The 18,657-nt window shown below is 46.9% G+C and overlaps 1 protein-coding gene across 1 annotated transcript; it reads right to left on the reverse strand.

Moving 5' to 3' along the window:
• Positions 1-3,668: 3,668 nt before the first annotated feature.
• LOC132480996 (zinc finger protein 304-like) lies at positions 3,669-11,555 on the reverse strand. The gene is made up of 3 exons (XM_060085653.1): positions 11,131-11,555; positions 9,400-9,526; positions 3,669-7,513 (listed from the first exon to the last, which is right to left on the reverse strand). The coding sequence occupies exons 1-3, from the start codon at positions 11,161-11,163 to the stop codon at positions 5,688-5,690; spliced, it is 1,986 nt and encodes a 661-aa protein (XP_059941636.1). The 5' UTR covers positions 11,164-11,555; the 3' UTR covers positions 3,669-5,687.
• Positions 11,556-18,657: the final 7,102 nt, after the last annotated feature.

Genomic DNA, 18,657 nt, shown 5'->3' on the forward strand with positions numbered 1-18,657 from the left:
GACTGGACTGACCAGGAAGGGACTGACGGGAGTTCTCTTTCCACAATAAACCTGAGGGTCATAGAAAGTTCAGGAAAGTAGGTCCAAGTCTCCTGAAAGCTATACCTGAAGTATTAACAGCAAAAGTCGACTGTAGAGTAATTTAATCATTAAAACAAAAATACTTTTAAACTATAAGAGATTTTCAGGACAGACAAGAAAAAATTCCTAATTTCAACAGTTGGGAGTCACAGACGTGCTTATGTAAGAGCAGCTGTTTCATGTCATTTTACCAGTGGTGTTAAGTTTGAAGTTGGAGACCTAATTCAAAAACAGAACTTAGAATAATTAGCCCCTTTAGCTGAACTATAAAACCTGGCAGCTACACATCTACAAGACAGGATCTGAGGAAAACATGTGTCCCTGCAGATCAGCAGGGGCTAAGGAGCCCATGTCCCAACCAACCACCTATTGACAAGGACACTTGTAAATATTGTAAATAGAAGAAAAACCAAACCCATCTTATGAAGAAAAACCAAGACAAAGAAAATCCCTCAGGGACTCCCTGCTCCCTATGCAGGGGACCCAGGTTCAACCCCTGGTCAGGGAACTAGATCCCGCATGCCGCAACAAAGATCCTGTGTGCCGCAACTAAAATGCCCGGAACAGCCAAATCAATCAATCAAGCAATCAATCAATTAATTAATTAAAAAGAAAATCCCTCAAATCAGAGCAGTCAGGGTGCTTTGAGGAAGGAAAAGGGCCCAATAACCTGCCATATCCTTTAAGCCCTCAAGATGAGTTAACTATAGATGGTCATCCTCATCAATTCCTGGTAGGTATGGTTGCTATTTTTTCTCCATTAAACACCAACAGCTTAGCTCAATCTCTTTCTAAGATTGGAAGGTATTTCAAATAACCCACAGATTTTCCCCATTTCAACAGTAACACTTGGGCCATTGACTTAAAAAGCAAAAGCATTCTTCCTGCTCTGTGATACTATCCCTGCAAATTTAATAGAAAAAGTTATTAAACTGCCAAATATCCTATGGGTAAAAGAAGAAATTACAGGGAAAATGTTACAAACATAAATATTTTGAACTAGATGAAGATAAAAATGCTACATACAAAAAATTGATATGCTACAACTAAATTAAATGATTAGAGGGAAATTATAGCTTTAAAAAGCTTATTACAGGGCTTCCCTGGTGGCCCAGTGGTTGAGAATCCGCCTGCCAATGCAGGGGACCCGGGTTCGAGCCCTGGTCTGGGAAGATCCCACATGCCGCGGAGCAACTAAGCCTGTGCACCACAACTACTGAGTCTGTGCTCTAGAGCCTGCGTGCTGCAACTACTGAAGCCCGCACACCTAGAGCCCATGCTCTGCAACAAGAGAAGCCACCACAGTGAGAAGCCCGCGCACCGCAACGAAGAGTAGCCTCCGCTCACTGCAACCAGAGAAAGCCCACGCACAGCAACAAAAACGCAATGCAGCCAAAAAAAATAAATTAAAAAAAAAGCTTATTACAAAAGAAGAATGACGCCAATAATCTAATATTCCATATTAAGAAACCTGGAAAATAAGACCAAACTAATCCCAAAGCAAGGATAAGAAAGGAAATAATAAAGATGAGAACAAAACACTGAAACAGAAAACAGAAAATTTCTTTTTAAAAATCAATGAAAGAAAAAAAGTTGGTTGTTTCAAAAGATCAACAAAATTGACAAAACTCTAAGTTGGCTCACAAAAAAAGAAGACAACAAACTAACAAAGTCAGGAATGAAGACACTACAGAAGTTAAAAGTATCATAAGGGAATATTATAAACAATCCTATTCCTCCCAAATTAGACAATTTAGTTAAAATGGGCAAATTCCTAAAAGACACCAATGATCCGATCTGACATAAGTAGAGAATGTATATAGCACTATACTAAGTAGTTTTTATTGAAAATCTTCCCACAAGAAAATTCCAGGCTCAGGTGCCTTCACTAAGGAATTCCAGCAAGCATTTAAAAAAGGAATATCACTGACCCTTCCAAAACTCTTCCAGAAAACAGAGGAGGAAACACTTCCCAACTTATTCTATGAGATCAGAATTACTGTGATACAGCAGCAGTCCCCAACCTTTTTGGCACCAGAGATTGGTTTCGAAGAAGACAATTTTCCAATGGACCGGGTGGGAGGGTTATTGGTGGGGGGTGATTCAGGCAGTAACGCGAGCCATGGGGAGAAGCAGATGAAGCTTCGCTCCCTGGCTGCCCTCCTGCAGCTCGCCTCCTGCTATGCGGCCCGGATCCTAATAGGCCATCCTAATAGGCCACGGACCAGTACCAGTCCACGGCCCGGGGATTGGGGACCCCTGTGATACAGAGGTATCAGAAGAAAACAAATATACAAACTCATTATCATTCATCTATATAGATGTAAAATACATTAACAAAGTATCAGAAAACTGTCTCGGTGACATATACAAAGGATTATACAACATGATCCAGTGGGATTTGTCCCAGGAAAGGCAAGGTTGGCTTAACATTTGAATATCAATTAATGGAATAAACCATATAAATAAAATAAAAGACATCAAGAAAAAAAACCCCACAGCCACACGATGATTATCACAATAAATGGAGAAAATGGAACAGAGAGTCTAGAAATACATCCATGCTAATATAGTCAAGTGATCTTTGAAAAGGGAGCAAAGGCAAAGGAATGGAGAAAGGATAGTCTTTTCAACACATGGGGCTTTAAAAAAGTGACCCAGGCACAGATCTTACACCTTTCACAAATATTTTCACAAAATGGATAATAAACCTAAATACAAAACTATAGAATACCTAAAAGATAACACAGGAGACAATGAAGACCTTGGGCTTGGCAATGAGTTTTTAGATACAACACGAAACCACAATCCATGAAAGAAAAACCGAGTATTTTGGACTTGACTAAAATTTTAAAGTTCTGCTCTGCAAAAGACACTGTTAAAAGAATATAAAAAGATATTCATCATATGTCATTAGTGAATTGCAAACTAAAGCAACAAAAACATACTGTTACTACACACCTATGTGAATGGCAAAAATCGAAAACACTGACAACACCAAATGCTGACAGGGACATGGAGAAACAGAACTCTCACCTACTGCTCGTGGGAATGCAAAATGATACAGTCACTTTGGAAGACAGTTTCTTACAAAACTAAATATACTCTTACTATACGACCCAGCAAATCATGCCTTGGCTTGAAACCAAACAAACTGAAATCTTATGTCTACAAACTTATGTCCTCCTACACACAATGCATATTGCAGGTTTATTCATAACTGCCAAAACTTGGAAGCAATCAAGATGTCCTTCAGCCAGTGAATGGATAAGCAAACTGTTACATCCATACAATGGAGTGTTATTCAGTGATAACTTATATGCAAATCTTCACAGCAGCTTTATTTGTAACAGCCAAAAAACTGGAAATAACCCAAACATCCACTAACAGGCAAATGGATTAAAAAAAATTGTGGTATATCCATACAATGGAATAATACTCAACAATACAAATGAACAATTAATACATGCAACACTATGGCTTAATCTCAAACTAGTTACGGTTAGTGAAAAATGCCAGAGTCCCCACTCCCCAGAAAGTATATATCATATGATTCTGTTTATATGAAATTCTAGAAAATGCTTGCTATTACTTGTGAATTGTGGGAAAGGGGGCCAGAAAGGACTGGGAGGAAAGGATTATAAAGGGACACAAGGCATCTTTTGGTTGTGTGGGATATCTCCATTACCTTGACGGTGTGGTCTCATCAGTATTTACACACATGGTGAAACATAACACGCTTTACACTCTATATATTCAGTTTATTTCATGTCACCATACCTTAATGAAGATGTTAGGAACTCAATGTTCCCTATGAAAATCCGTATTTACCATTGCTCTTGGAAAGTCACATCTGCCCACGGTTCTGGTTCCAGCATATCCCTCTCCCCCCAGTGTAGGGGGATGAGCCCTGCCTCGGTATCAGCAATGAGGTCCACGTCCACTTCAGTCACTAGAAGTGCTGGCTGGGTCAGAGAAGCCTGATCCCTGGATCTCTCATCAGTGCTGGGGTTCCTGCCTGTGCAGTGATGGCCATAACGTCAACAGCCCAGGGAGCTACAGGAATCCACAAACCTTTAGATTATTTACTGTGACAGTGCATTGGCCGCAGGAGACTTAGACATCTGAAGGTCCTGAGGATTTCTGTACACTTTCATGCCATACAGCCAAAATCTCATGGACGTTTATAGATGCCACTGTTAAAATAGACACACATTCTCTCGCTAGCCACAGTCATCCCCACTCCATTATCTCAGTGCTTCTGTACCAACTATGATTCCTACCTTGCCCTAAAGGGCTAAAGCCTTCCAGTCAATGATACTCGCCTATGGGATTCTGGACATCAGGGACTGGCTCCTATACAGGTCCAGGAGACAGAAATCCCTCAAAAGTGCTGGGGAAGGGCTTCCCTGGTGGCGCAGTGGTTAAGAGTCCGCCTGCCGATGCAGGGGACACGGGTTCGTGCCCCGGTCCGGGAAGATCCCACATGCCGCGGAGCGGCTAGGCCCGTGAGCCATGGCCGCTGAGCCTGCGCGTCCGGAGCCTGTGCTCCGCAACGGGAGTGGCCACAACAGTGAGAGCCCCGCATACCGCCAAAAAAAATAAATAAATAAAGTGCTGAGGAATATGGCACATACCCTAGGAACAAAGGACCCAATTCATGTTGCTTCCACAAGCACTGGAGATTTCCACACCGACTGTGCCCTCCTCAGAATGAACTCTGGGCTCACAGGAAATCCTGACTTCTAGGCCACAGGTTTAGGTGCACAAAGCTCTTCAGTCATTTCTAGCAAGCCTTGGGCAACAATGCAAACTAGGAGAAACTAGGCTGAGAGGTGTTCTCTGCCATCTTGCTGTTCCTTCTGAGGCACATAACGTTGGTGCCAACAAAAGGTGTTCCTCCCTTCAGGCTGGCGAAACCCAATTTATTCTCAATCCATTAGACACAGTGAACTGACCTCCCAAGAGTAAAAACTGCCACAGCAGGCCTTTATCACTGCACAAACCAGAGTAGCATGGGGCAGGGAGTTCCAAAGTTGGGTGACTTGAAAGCAGGATAAATAAGTCACAGCTATCATGTTACAGTCAACACTGTCAAGGAAGAAGGGAAATCTTGTCTGGTAATCACCAGCAGGTTCCAGTTCAGATCCTTTTGGCCAGAGATAGATCATGGTCACTCGGAACCCCGTTATGGGGAAGGAAATGAGGATCTTCAATACACTCAGAACATTCACAATCCCCTAGAGGGATCAGGAGAGACACCACAGGGGTCCACCTTTCCTGAGCATATTGGAGTAACTGACAGACACTGTGGGAACGTAACAGCAATGAGATGGCTTCCACCACAGGCACTGGCAGTGATACAACTGTCAAGAGCCCTGGACAGTTGAGGAAGTGCAATGCACCTCATGAGAGCTTCTCAACTACGTGGTACTTATCGGGAATCTCCCCGGGGTGGATGTACAATTGTACAAGGCAGACCTGCTGGCTCCCTCACAAAGGGCACTCACAGAGCTCTTCTCTGGTGTGAGTCCTAATACCTTAAACAAGGATACAGCACATTTTCTGCATTCATAAGGGCTTCTCTAGTGTGAACTTTCTGGCTGCTAAACAAGTGTAACAGATGCAGCTAAAGGGCCATCAAAGCTGTTGCATTCATGAGGCCCTTCGCCAGTGTGAACTTTCTGGTGCCGAACAAGATGGGAGCTTCTGCTATAGGCTTTCCCACATTCACTGCACACATAAGGCTTCTCTCCAGTGTGAACCCTCTGGTGAAGGATGAGGCTAGAGTTTCGGCTAAAGAATTTCCCACATTCACTGCACTCATAAGGCCTTGCTCCAGTGTGAACTTTCTTGTGCTGAACAAGGTGGGAGCTACTAATGTAGGCTTTCCCACATTCACTACACACATAAGGCCTTGCTCCACTGTGAACCCTCTGGTGTAGAATGAGGCTGGAGTTGTGGCTAAAGCATTTCCCACATTCACTGCACTCATAAGGCTTCGCTCCAGTGTGAATTCTCTGATGCACAATGAGGTTGGAGCTATGGCTAAAGAATTTTCCACATTCGCCACACTCATAAGGCCTTTCTCCGGTGTGGATTTTCTGGTGCTGTACAAGTGTGTCTTTACGGCTGAAGGCTTTTCCACACTCGCTGCACTCATAAGGCCTTGCTCCAGTGTGAATTATCTGGTGCTGAACAAGCGTGTCTTTGCAGCCAAAAGCCTTCCCACATTTGCCGCACACATAAGACCTTGCTCCTGTGTGGACTCTCCTATGTTTAATGAGGCTGGAGTTATGGCTAAAGAATTTTCCACATTCTATGCACTCGTAAGGCCTTGCCCCAGTGTGAATTCTCCAGTGCTCAATAAGGTGAGAGCTTTGGCTAAAGAATTTCCCACATTCACTGCACTCATAAGGCCTTTCTCCAGTATGAAATCTCTGGTGCTGAACAAGTGTGTCTTTACGGCTAAAGGCTTTTCCACATTCACTGCACTTATAAGGCCTTTCTCCGGTGTGAATTCTCTGGTGCTGAACAAGGTGCGAGCTTCTGCTGTAGGCTTTTCCACATTCGCTGCAGTCATAAGACCGTTCTCCAGTGTGGACTCTCTGGTGTTGTACAAGCGTGTCTTTGCGGCTGAAGGCCTTCCCACATTCACTGCATGTATACTGTCTTTTCCCATTGTGAAATTTCTGGTGGGTTTTTAGGTGAGACGGGTGAATGAAGGCCTTTCCACATTCCTTACACACATGTGATGTTTCTGCACTATGAATTTTTGTGTGATGAATAAGAGCTGATTTCTCCTTGGACAGATTTCCACATGGTAGGCACCTAAAAGCTCGCACTTCAGCCTGAGTTATCTGGTTGTCAAGGAGAGTGAAGGTGTTCAGGAAGGCTTTCCCATTGTCACTGCAATTGACAAGCATCAGTTCATCATGGTCTCCCTGGTGTCGCCCGAGTCTGGAGCTTTGTGGAAAAGGCTCCATGAACTCAGCCTTTTTGCATGGACTCATTCCATTGTAAGTGCTTTGGTACTGGAACAGGCCAGAGCTATCTGGCAAGTCCATCCCTTCCTCCCTGCAAGTAAAAGGTCTCCCTAACATGTGGACAGCACAGCTCTTCACAAGTGAGGCCCCGTCATCACCCCTTCTGACAGGATTCTTCCCACTATATTGCTTCTGGTGCTGAGAAAAGTTTTCACTGAACAGGAATCCTTGCCCACAGGGGTCACATGTGTACAGTTTCTGTGCAGGGCATGATCCCTGGTGTTCAGCCAGGTGCAAAATGTCTTTCAAGAGTGGGTCACATATCTCACACGGCTGGGCTTTCTGGATAAATAGACATGACTCAGGAGTCCTGACCTCTGACACTCCTTCTACAAAAACGCTCTGCTCAGAAGGGACCTCCTCATTGTCTGCTTCACACCAACAACCTGAAATCAAAGAAATGCTAGTGAAGGACATGTTCACTTTGGTGGGAAGCAGCAACTCCATCACATATGTATGTGTGACACACCAATGAATGAGTCCACTGGCTTTTGGCAGGATGAGGGAGCCAGGATCAGGGTGAGGAAGGGCCCATTGTCAGTCCAGGGCCTCTAAACGTCACAGTACAGAGGAACTCTAACGCTGGGTTAAGACACAATGATGGTGGACAGTACCAGAAGTAGAGGCGAGGTCTCCAACTCACTCCTCTACAAAAGGGTTTCAGCAGGGCCTCGGCTGCTGGTGTCAGGTGAGCTCTGTGCAGAAAGCTGTGTCCAGGCCCAGGAAAATCTGATTGCAAGTAAGTAGCTGGTTCTTAAGGACTACGTACGGATATGTGCACAACTCATGACACATTACAGTAGCTAATGTTGCAGAGCAATGCGGACGGAGAAGAGGAGAATGAGTGAGAGACACGGAGGCCAGAGAGGTGGAGAAACAGCCAAGGGATGGAAAACAGAAGAGAAACGTCAAGTGCCAAGAATGGGGAAGGAAAGGGAGAAGTGAGGTACTGCTATGTGCCTTGGCCAGAAAACACTGGTGAACACAAAGCAGGTTGATGGTACGATGTGAACCCAGCCCTAAGATGGCTCTCTTTCAGCTCCCATGCAGCAGGGCCAGGTCCTCTCTGGCCTCTCTCACTGTGGCTGGAGTCAGGGCTCCCTGTCAGGAACCCGGGCCTTCCTGTTCCCCTCCACCTGGAAAACTACACGTGATCAGGAAGATGGAAGTTGTAAAGAAATCATAGGGCAGATGGGTGGCCCAGGTAGACCCATTCCACAGAGAAGAAGAGAAAATGTTTTAAAAAAAGGAGAGAGAGAAAAACCCTAAGGAGGATTTGGCGGAACATCCCTGTGCCTTCCACAAGCAGTGACCATGTCAGTACCTACAATTCCTGGCACAGTCATGCCCCAGGAAATCTCAGCCAGAAGATGGGGGCAGAACATGGACGCAGAGGCATCACGGATCTGGAAGTGCCCAAGCCAGGCAGAATCTGTGAAGCAGACTGAACGGGCCCTGAACTCCTAACCCGATCCTGAAAGGCTTTGGGCAGAGGTGTCGGGACTGCTCAGCGAGGGAGGGGACACCACACACGGCCCAGCCTCGGCACCCACAGCGCCTACTCTGGGAACCAAAGAAGGGAAGGAGAAGAGTCACTGATCTGGCTGGACTGAAAGAGCTGCCCCAAGGGAAGTGGGGAAAAGCAAACCCCAAGGACACTGGAGTGGGCATGAGGGCCTGTGGAAGGCAGCCTCTCCGATGGCCCCCAAGAATGCCTACCTCCCAGTATTCCCGCCCCTGTGCAGGCCACTTCCCTTGACCGTAGGCTGGACTGATTGACCCATTTCTAAGGAACAGAACAGGGCAAAAACGATGGGACCATTTTCTCCAGGTCAGGTTAGAAAAAGAACAGCCACCATCGTGGACATTCTCGCTTGCTCCCTTGCTCAGAGAAGGCACCTTCCACGTTACGAGGTGCACTACAGAAAGGCCACCGTGACAAGGAACCGAGGGAGGCCTTTGACCAACAGCCAGTGAGGAACTAATGCTCACGGGTCAACAAGCCGCAAGAAACTACATCTTGGAAACACAAAACATGAGTGAGTTTGTAAGTGGATCCTTCCCGACAATGGCCTTCGGATGAGAACACAGGTTTGGCTGACAGCTTGACTGAAACCTCATGAGAGACCCTGAGCCAAAAGCACCCAGGTAAGCTGTGACGAGCGAGGTTCCTGATACACTGAAAGTTACATAACGCATTTTAATTGTTTTAAGTCGCTAACTTTTGGAGTAATTTGCCATGTACCAACAGATAACTGAAACAGGGACTTACCCAGCGAGGCCACAAGTGCAAAGTTCTCCAGCATCACGTCACGGTACAGAAGTCTCTGAACTTCCTCAAGGAGCTCCCACTCCTCCCGGGAGAAGTACACGAACACATCCTCGAAGGTCACACAGCCCTGCCACGATGGGGACAATTGAGCCCACGGACAACAGGACTCCCCAGTCTACCCATTAACCTACCCCACCCCGGTCCGCCCGAGCCTCCCAATTCAGAGGCGATACTAGGCCTTGACACAACTATTGCCTGCTTTCTCCTGTCCCTCTGATCACTGTGTGCAGCCCAGAGCAGAACCAGGCAGGTGGGCAGATATATATTATGTAAGCTATGGGTCTTGCATGAAGGGCACCAAACACTCTCCTGCTGGCATCCTCCAGAACATGCCTCCCAGAAACAACTAAGGCCATCAGGTCACACTCCTCCCAACACGTATCACTCTGAACCACACTTTCCTCATGTCTGGGACCACACCCCATTCACACTGACAACCTTCTGATCCACACCATATGCACCTCCAAGGCAACCCCCACTCCGGAAGCCACTCTGCATAAAGTATCCAGGAAGTACTCATGTCTTTATGCCAGGCACCACTGCCACCCAGGTGCCTGAGCAAGATGCCAAGTCCTCAGGGCCCAGTTTCCACTTTCTTTGCCACCATCAACACTTACGTGGACTGTTGCAGTAAAGCTCCTCCCTCATGCCCGCCCTCCACTCTCAATTAGACAGCAGCCAGAGGGAGCCTGTTAAGATCCGATTCAGAGCCTCTCTCTCCTGCTCCCAATCGTCAATGTCTTTCAACACCCTCAGAATAGAAGCCCAGCTCCTCAGCCTGCCGTTCTTGCCTGACTCCTGGCCCTTTTCCCAACAGACATAATGAAGACCTGTGGTTCCTTGAGGACTCCCAACTCAGTCTTACCTCCAAGCATTTGCACATGCTGTTCCTGGGTCTAATACACCCTCGCAGTCCTCATCCCATTGGCTACCAGAAGCAGGAACCTCTTCATATAACTGTTGGCTTAGATTCAGGATACTGGGCTAGAAAGGACCCCTCCTTTAAGGCCCCCAGACTTAAGTGCAGGGAGAGGGACAAGTGAAGAGTCCCAGAATCTCACTATGTCTCATCAGAAAATCTCCAACGGCCCTAGTTTAAAAACATATACAAAATCCATACACCTCTCTAACCTCCACTGCCACCACTCTGGTCCACCCACCATCAACACTCACCTGGACTATTGCTGTAGACTCCATCCTGGTCTCCCTGCCCACCCTCAGGCTTCCCCAATCTTTCTACTCTGCTACAAGAAGAAGCCTGTTAACACCTATGTCAGGTCACCTCCCTTCTCTGTTACAAACCTTCCATGGCTCCCGCCACCATCAGAAAAGAGGCCCAGCTCCTCAGGCTGCCATTCCAGGCCTGATCCCTGACTGCCTGCTCTCTATTCTCACCAAACGTAACAGAGACCTGCGGTTTCCTGAACACTCCTAATTCATTCTCACCTCCAAGTGTTTGTACCAGTTGGCTCCTGGGCCTAGGAAACCATTTCACGTCTCACCCCGTCAACACTGGGAATGGGAACCTCGCCACATATCCACCGTCAAGGACCGCCCTTCACCGCCTTTATACTCAAGAAAAGGGAGCGATGAAGGCGAAGTGCTGAAAGCCCTAGAACACACCATCCCCTACACCTGAGGCGGTGACGGCTTGAGGGACCCTCCACTCACCTGAGCCCGGTCCATAAGCGCCGCGGCCGCCATGGGACCCTCTGAGCAGAACCGGGTCGAGAAGCTGGTGACTGGAGCGGGCTCTGCGGGAGCAGCCGAACCCCCACCCCACACTGGGCGGAGTGGCCTCGGGACGACTGTCGCACTCAAGAGCCCCAGGCTCCCCCTTGTAAAAAGGCGCTTAGGCTCAGGGTGCCGCCTCCGGAAACGGACGAGGACGGAGGGCGGGTGCGAAGGCCTCGTAAAGAGCGCAGCCCCGGCCGACACCTCCGCGCAAGGCTGCCCGTCCCACGACGGGGACCATGGATCCTAACAACGGCGCGGAGGGAGGTCCTATCCTTTCTACTGTCCTTCCCTGTTCGCTTCCGAAGAGCCGCACGGAAAGCGAACCCCAGCCAGGCCTCCCAGCCTCCACAGCCACTTGACAACCCTGGCGCAAGCAGAAGACGTCACGGCCGCGACACTGGAAGTCCCGCCTCTGCCGGCAAGGGCGTCAGGAAACGCCCATCTTCCGGACTGTCATTGGCCCCGCACGGATGCGCCGGGCACAGACTTCTGGGTAAAGGAGTTTGTGTCCTCCATCCAACCAGGTAAGGGGCCCTTTTCTCCCCGACAGCAGTGCGGAGGGAGAAAGGTCGGGGAAGAATTGCGTCGCGGAGGGCCAGAGCTCCTCTTAAAGGCGACGCGTCCAGATTTCCGTGGTCACCTGTGACAACGCCGCCTCCTCCGTCGTCTCCAGCAGGAGGAGCATTCTTTCATCGTGGGAGAACTGCTTCTTTAGTTTTGGGGACTGAGATTTAAATTGAACGATGAAGGGAATTCCCTGGCGCTCCAGTGGTTAGGACTCCACGCTTCCAGTTCGGGGTCGCGGGTTTGACCCCTGGTCGGGGGAACTAAGATCCCGCAAACCGCGCGGGCCGGCCAAAAAAAAATTGAATAATTAATATCCCTCTCTCCTGCGGTCTTCGGGTAGTAACATATGGTTCTCCTATTCCTTGCTACCCAAAATTGGGTCAGCAGCACTTGTGAACTTACAGAAAATGCAAGTTGTCGGATCCAACCTACACCTTCCGACATAGAAACCCCCCGGAGGTGGGAGCTCTTGTTAAAAGTCATGACCACCTCCCTCCCGCAAAGTACGACAACTAAAATGGGAAAATACTACAACCTACCTCATGGGAAGTGAGATGAAACATGCTTAGCACAAGGCCTGGTGCTAAATACACATAAGCTATTATTGTTATTATTCATCATCTCCACAAGGTTCTCACATATACAGCTATAGGAGGATGTCAGAGGCCCCTCTCTGCAGAATCACTGATCACGTTTTTTAAAACAGAAAATACAATCACTCCCTGAGTCAGCAAGTAGTGTTATAGATAATGGTAAAAATTTTGCATAGAGCACACCTGTATGCCTGTAGGTTCATTCTACTTTTTAAAAAAAACATTAGATGAAGGAAATTTTCAAAAACTACAAGTAAGTCTGTTGTCAAAGGGATGCATTTTTACAGACCGTATGATTCAAAACGTAGAACTATTAAGACTAATTGCTCTTAGGCTTAAGTGGGCAGTGGAGTTAACAGTTTCATATCATGGTATATACTTCATAAGATGACATCATAGTTCATGTCTAATTCACAAGAACAAAGACTCAAACTCCTCCTGCCTTCCCCTCTAACTGGGCAGACCTGGGGCAGACCCAGGTACAAATGTATGATCATGACATGGTCCAGTCTGATATCTAGTAGCTCAAGGTCACCAGGTCTGGTCCTCCTTCTCTTCAGCTCCCAAAGGAGCAATAATTCATGGGGAGGTGTGAAAACTGGAAACAGTGAGGCCCAAAGAGGCAACCCCAGGAAGGAGCATAAATGAGAAGATAAACTGAAGACACATTATTCACAATCACTCCTGCCCATTTCCATTGGCGAAAAGTTATTTGCATGGTCCCAAATTAAGTAAGGGAAGCTGGGACATGACTAGATGTCCAGAAGGAGAAAACAGTACTGGTGAACAACTAGCCAGTTTCTAGCACAATCCTTGATTTGATCACCAGACACCCATTTTTTATTCACCTTCTACATTCTACACTCTTACACCCTCATTCATGTGACCAGATCATACTTTGTTTAAGCATGTTCCCATTTATGGTTGAGTGAGTTGTTTCAACCTCTTGGCTGTTATCAATAAAGTTGTTATAAACCTTCATGTATATATATTTTGGAGAAAAAAATGCCCTAATTTCTAATGGGTATACGCTTAGAATTGGAGTTGCCTGGTTATAATATATACATATGTTGAAATTTAATGGTAATCTTGACACATAAGAGTTAAAACTGAAATTAATGAAAACACTGTGAGAATTAATTGGCATGTGGAACTTACAATAGAGACTGTTGGATATATTATCATCATTTGTAAATTGTGTGCTATGCATCCTTTATATCTGTAACGTTTGTAATGAACTTATGTAATATGTGTGCACTTTCTTCTCAAGAGCAGGTGTTAAACATTTATTATCACATTCCTACGTGTACAGATCTGATTATCTGCATTTGGGAACACCTGTGTAATTGTGTATATGACCGAGTGAGCTCTTGTGTGTCTCTCTCTGGATGGCTATACCTATACATGTAGGACCATTTGTACATCTCCATCTGTCAACGTGGCTGTGCAAAGGTGTCTACCTTTGGCTCTGTACATGTGGCCCTCTCTCAATGTACCTGTTTCCGCTGTCCCTGTGTTCTCCTGTGTAGTCTTTCTGTGTGTCCAGGAGTTTCTTTCTCTGTGTCTCCATACTCTGTCTGCATGCCTGTGCCCGTGTCTGCACAGACATGTTTGCGCCAGTGGGTGCATCTGCCTTTTGCCCATGCATGTCCCTGTGAGCACCGTTCTTGGTATGTACGGGACTTGTGAGCACACGTGTCTGGATGTCTATGTCTGTTTTCATGTGTGTGTCTTTAGTTAATAAAAATATATCCTCTCTATTCTGTTTATGTCCTGGTGGGGATCTGTGTGTGCATCTGCATAGGATTTTGTGTCCCACATATGTGTCTGAGTGTGCAATCTGCCGATTCATTTTTGGGGAGTCCTATGTGTGATGGTGCTGTGGAGTCCACTCCTGGTCTATTCATGTCCCACGGCATGTCTGGGTGCGCCCTGCGTGTGCCTCCCTCTGGGCGCCTATGCTGACCCCATGTCCCTTGCTTTGCCCCAGCCCAGTCACCATAAGGGGACCTCTTAGCGCCACTCAGGCTCTGCAAGCAGCTGGGCACTCCAGCTGAACAGGGTGTCTGCTGGGATATCTGTGCCCTCAGCTTGTCCCAACTCAGAATTCACCTGCTCTGAGAGGCCTCTCTGACCAGTCCCCAGGCCCTGGCCTCAGAGTTCCCTACACTGAACTTTCAATTTCTCAAGTGCCCCAGGATCACTCCCACACCCCCATCACTGCACAGGATGTTCCCTCTGCCTAGAACTCTGTGTGGTGCTGATCTGTATTACAGGTTTAAATTATATGCCATGGAAGGGGTTATGACTGGAAGGGGGAAAGCAAAGTTCAGGGGGATCCTGGGGGCCAGGCTGCTGGTCTGGCACTCACCTCTGAACTCTAGGTTTCTCCTGTTGAACATTATTCACCTAAAAGAAAGACTGCCATGTATTGCTCCAGCAAAGATGGGCTTAGGGCCTCCCTGGTGGCGCAGTGGTTGAGAGTCCGCCTGCCGATGCAGGGGATACGGGTTCGTGCCCCGATCTGGGAGGATCCCATATGCCGCGGAGTGGCTGGGCCCGTGAGCCATGGCCGCTGGGCCTGCGCGTCCGGAGCCTGTGCTCCGCAACGGGAGAGGCCACAACAGTGAGAGGCCCGCATACCGCAAAAAAGAAAAAAAAAAAAAAAAAAAAAGATGGGCTTACTCAGGGTCAGCTGAGAATTGTAACTCAGAGTCTGCAACCATGGCGAGCCACCAGGCAAGGACCTGCACAGCAAAGGTAGGAGAACACTTTTATAGAGGCAAAAAGTAAATTAGGAGGGCTGTAGTAAAGAAAGAGGAAGGGCTTTTCACTGGCTGAGTCCTTGCCAAGAAAGACGAGTCGTCTTTCTTCTTCCTGTTGAGCTCTGCTGTTAGTTGCAGGGTGTGAGAGTTTCCCCTGCTGGTCTCCTGACTCTATTTTTCTTAATGTTTTATTTTATTATTATTATTATTTTGGCTGTGCCACATGGCTTCTGGCATCTTAGTTCCCAGACCAGGGATGGAACCCAGGCCCTGGCAGTGAAAACGCCGAGTCTTAACCACTGGACTGCCAGGGAATTCCCTCCTGACTGTTTAACCTAGGTTTTTATTTACTATTTTTTACAATATAAACAAGTTCACAGAACACCAACCTCAGTCAGGGCCACTCAGTGACCATGATGAAATAAGACAATGACAAAACCACCCTATCATCCTATCTGAGCACAACCAACCAGAGTCCTGGGCAAACAAGCAGATAGCCCCCTCTCCTGGGTAACATGAGAGACAGCTCCATCTTCCATCAGCTGCTGCTTTAGTGCCGCTGCCTTCCCCTGCCTTGTAAATAACAAATTTCAGGATATCTGACCATAAAACCAACCCCGTTTCCTGACAGCATCCAGTTCAGACCAGAGCTCCATTTCCTTCAACTCTTCTCCAAATCACTGAACACAAGCCCAGAGCCTAGGAAAGGTCCTAACATCTTCGTACTGAGGGCCCCGCATTCCCCACGGTGTGGTAACCACACTGCAGCACACCAGTAAACCTCACTGCTCCACCACAGGCGTCAGACACGTTCCTGGTGCCGGACGCACTGGCACCACGTATCTGCAGACCCGACGGACCCCCGAGCTCCAGACTGCACATCCAACGAGACCAACCTTTCCCCTTAGGTGTCTGATACACATCTCAAACTGCACGAGTACAAAACCCAACTCCTCATCTCTCCCTGCCCTGCTCTCACTGCCCACCCCTCTCCCCTCTACAGCCGCAGTGACTGTCAACTGGTTCCTGCACCAGACAATGCTCTTGTCGGTCTGTCTTGACACCTACTGCTACCTTTGCTGGAGATGTTCTTCTCCGACTCCGACCCTGCCTGGGGGTCCTGCATCATTCAGGGGTCTGCACATCAAGCTCTTCCTTCTTTCTAATTTGCTTCCTAAGCTTTAGTTCAATGTCCATCTTCCCATTTTACACACAAGAACACCGAATCCCGAGGATAAGTGATATGACCAAGGTCATGTGGTTGGGGATAGGCATGGTAGAGACAGGCTGCAACCCCAATCAATCCCAACTCCAAACTCCGAAGGAAATAAAAACAGGTTTTTAAAGAGATATATGCACTTCCATGTTTATTGTAGTTCACAATAGCCAGGATATGGAAACAACCTAAGTGTCCATCAATGGATGCATGGATAAAAATGTATATATACCTACAATGGACTACTACTACTCAGCCTTGAGAAAAAAGGAAATTCTGCCATTTTCAACAAGACAGATGGACCTTGAGGATGTTATGCCTTATAAGGGAGATATGTCAGACAGAGAAAGACAAATACCGTACAATATCCCTTATGTGTGGAATCTAAAAAAACCAAACCAAACCAAAAACTGAACTGGAAGACAGTAGAATGATGGTTACCAAAGGCTGGGGGTGGGTGAGGGGATGGGAGAGATGATGATGTTTAAGGGTACCTACTTACAACTAATAATTCCCGGAGATGTAATATAAAGTACAGGGAGTACAGACAACCAAACAGCATTATAAACATTAAACTTGCCAGGAGACAAGACCTTATTTGTTCCCACCACTAGAAGAAAGGATGCTTCTGTGGCACAACAGAAGCCAAGGCTACAGTGGCCCTCAAACTGCAACATAAACGTATCGAAGAAACACGTTGCACATTCTTACACTTACACACCGTTACACGTCGATCACGCCGCGAGAATGAATGAATAAATAAAAACACAAACACGAAGCCTTAAATGGTTTTAAGCAGTACAACGTACACATTCGTAAGTGTGTCTTTATCGCCTTAGATCGAATTTTAAACAACAACATTCTTAGTATCCTAATTTCAGTTTTCAATGCTTCATAATTCAAGGCTTCACGTAAGACAACATTTTGTAACACATAAATATTTGCAGGGCTCTTCTCAAGTGTCCAGCTCTCCTGGCGTGGCATGGCAGAGAGTGCCTACGTAGTAATTCAGGTGTTTACTTCTCAAATACGGCTCCTGCCCTGCCATCCAGTAACAACAACAAAAAACAACCGAGTAATTGTCACAAGTTTGTCAGGAAAGCCGCAAAGAAGTCATCCATACATTTCTTTTCCTCTTACATCTACTTCTTTTCGTCTTCCTCGTTTTTGTCTTTTAAATATTCCTGTGGTTGCTTTTTCAGTGTATACTAAGGGTAGAGCTATAGCTGAAGATTTTTGAAATTGCACAATAGTCACTGGTTCTCTCTCCTTTATAAATGCTCAGGTGCAACGTCCTAGGATGGGTCCATTAGTATGACTCTGCAGATGACAGTAAGTGATGATTGGCCTCAGAAGATTTTCTCACAGCAATGACACACGGTTTCTCTTTGGTATAATTTCTCAGAGTAAGACGTTTCCTCTGGTCAGATAATTTTCCTTAGGAATTACATTCGAAAGGTCTTTCCCCAGTATGAGTTCTCTGATATCACAATAAGTCCACTTGTGAAAGGCTTTCCCCCATCTCTTACGCTCATATGGTTTCTCCCCAGTATGAATACTTCGAGGCTTGGTGGGGGATGAACGAAGGCTGAAGGACTGTCCACATTCACTATCCTCATGGGTTTCTCCTCAGTGTGATGCTTCATGTGTTGAGTCAGGGAAGGCTCTCTGATATTCTTACACTCAAAGGGTTTTTGTCCATTGTGGATCATATTAGGCCAGATAGAAAAGGGTGAATGAAGGCCTTTCCACATTCATTGCACTCAGGGATCCTCTCCTGTGAGAACCCTCACGTGATGAGTGAAAGAAACAGCTGTCAAGAAAGGTTTACCCGCATACTCTGCACTCGAAGTGACTTTCTCTGGAGTGGGAAATATTATTTGGGACAAAAACAGACCTGACACAAGAGACTTTCCCACATTCTTTGCATTCATAAGGCTTCTCCTCAGTGTGAATCTGCTGTAGCTGCATGAGCTCTGACCTGCAGTTGAAGGCCTTCCCACAGTGGAAGCACTCACGTGGTTCTGCTGAGCATAAATCCTCATGAGTTGACCGAGGTCTGCCCTCTTGAGAAAGGCACGTCAACGTCTGTTAAACCCTTTCCCACATTTCTTCCACCTGCAGAGATTCTTCCCTGCGTAGGTCATGGAAGCTTTACCTGGTCCATGTTGAGTTCTGTTCATGAAAAGCATCTCCCGGAGGATTGCTCTAGTAAAACTCCTGAGTGCAGATTATCATCTGTCCTCACACCATTGTGTTCAGAACTCATCCTCCGGAGGAAACTCTCCTTGTGGGAAACTGTCCCTGGGTTCTTCCTGCA

This window comes from Mesoplodon densirostris, chromosome 19, assembly GCF_025265405.1.
Source record: "Mesoplodon densirostris isolate mMesDen1 chromosome 19, mMesDen1 primary haplotype, whole genome shotgun sequence".
NCBI lineage: Eukaryota > Metazoa > Chordata > Mammalia > Artiodactyla > Ziphiidae > Mesoplodon > Mesoplodon densirostris.

Bases quoted from the DNA above. Each gene is read 5' to 3' on its own strand.
- LOC132480996 (XM_060085653.1), bottom strand. From the start codon at position 11,163: ATGGCGGCCGCGGCGCTTATGGACCGGGCTCAG. The intron at 9,527-11,130 runs GTGAGTGGAGGG...CCATCGTGGCAG, and splicing joins CGCTTATGGACCGGGCTCAG to GGCTGTGTGACCTTCGAGGA. The intron at 7,514-9,399 runs GTAAGTCCCTGT...CTTTGATTTCAG, and splicing joins TGCACTTGTGGCCTCGCTGG to GTTGTTGGTGTGAAGCAGAC.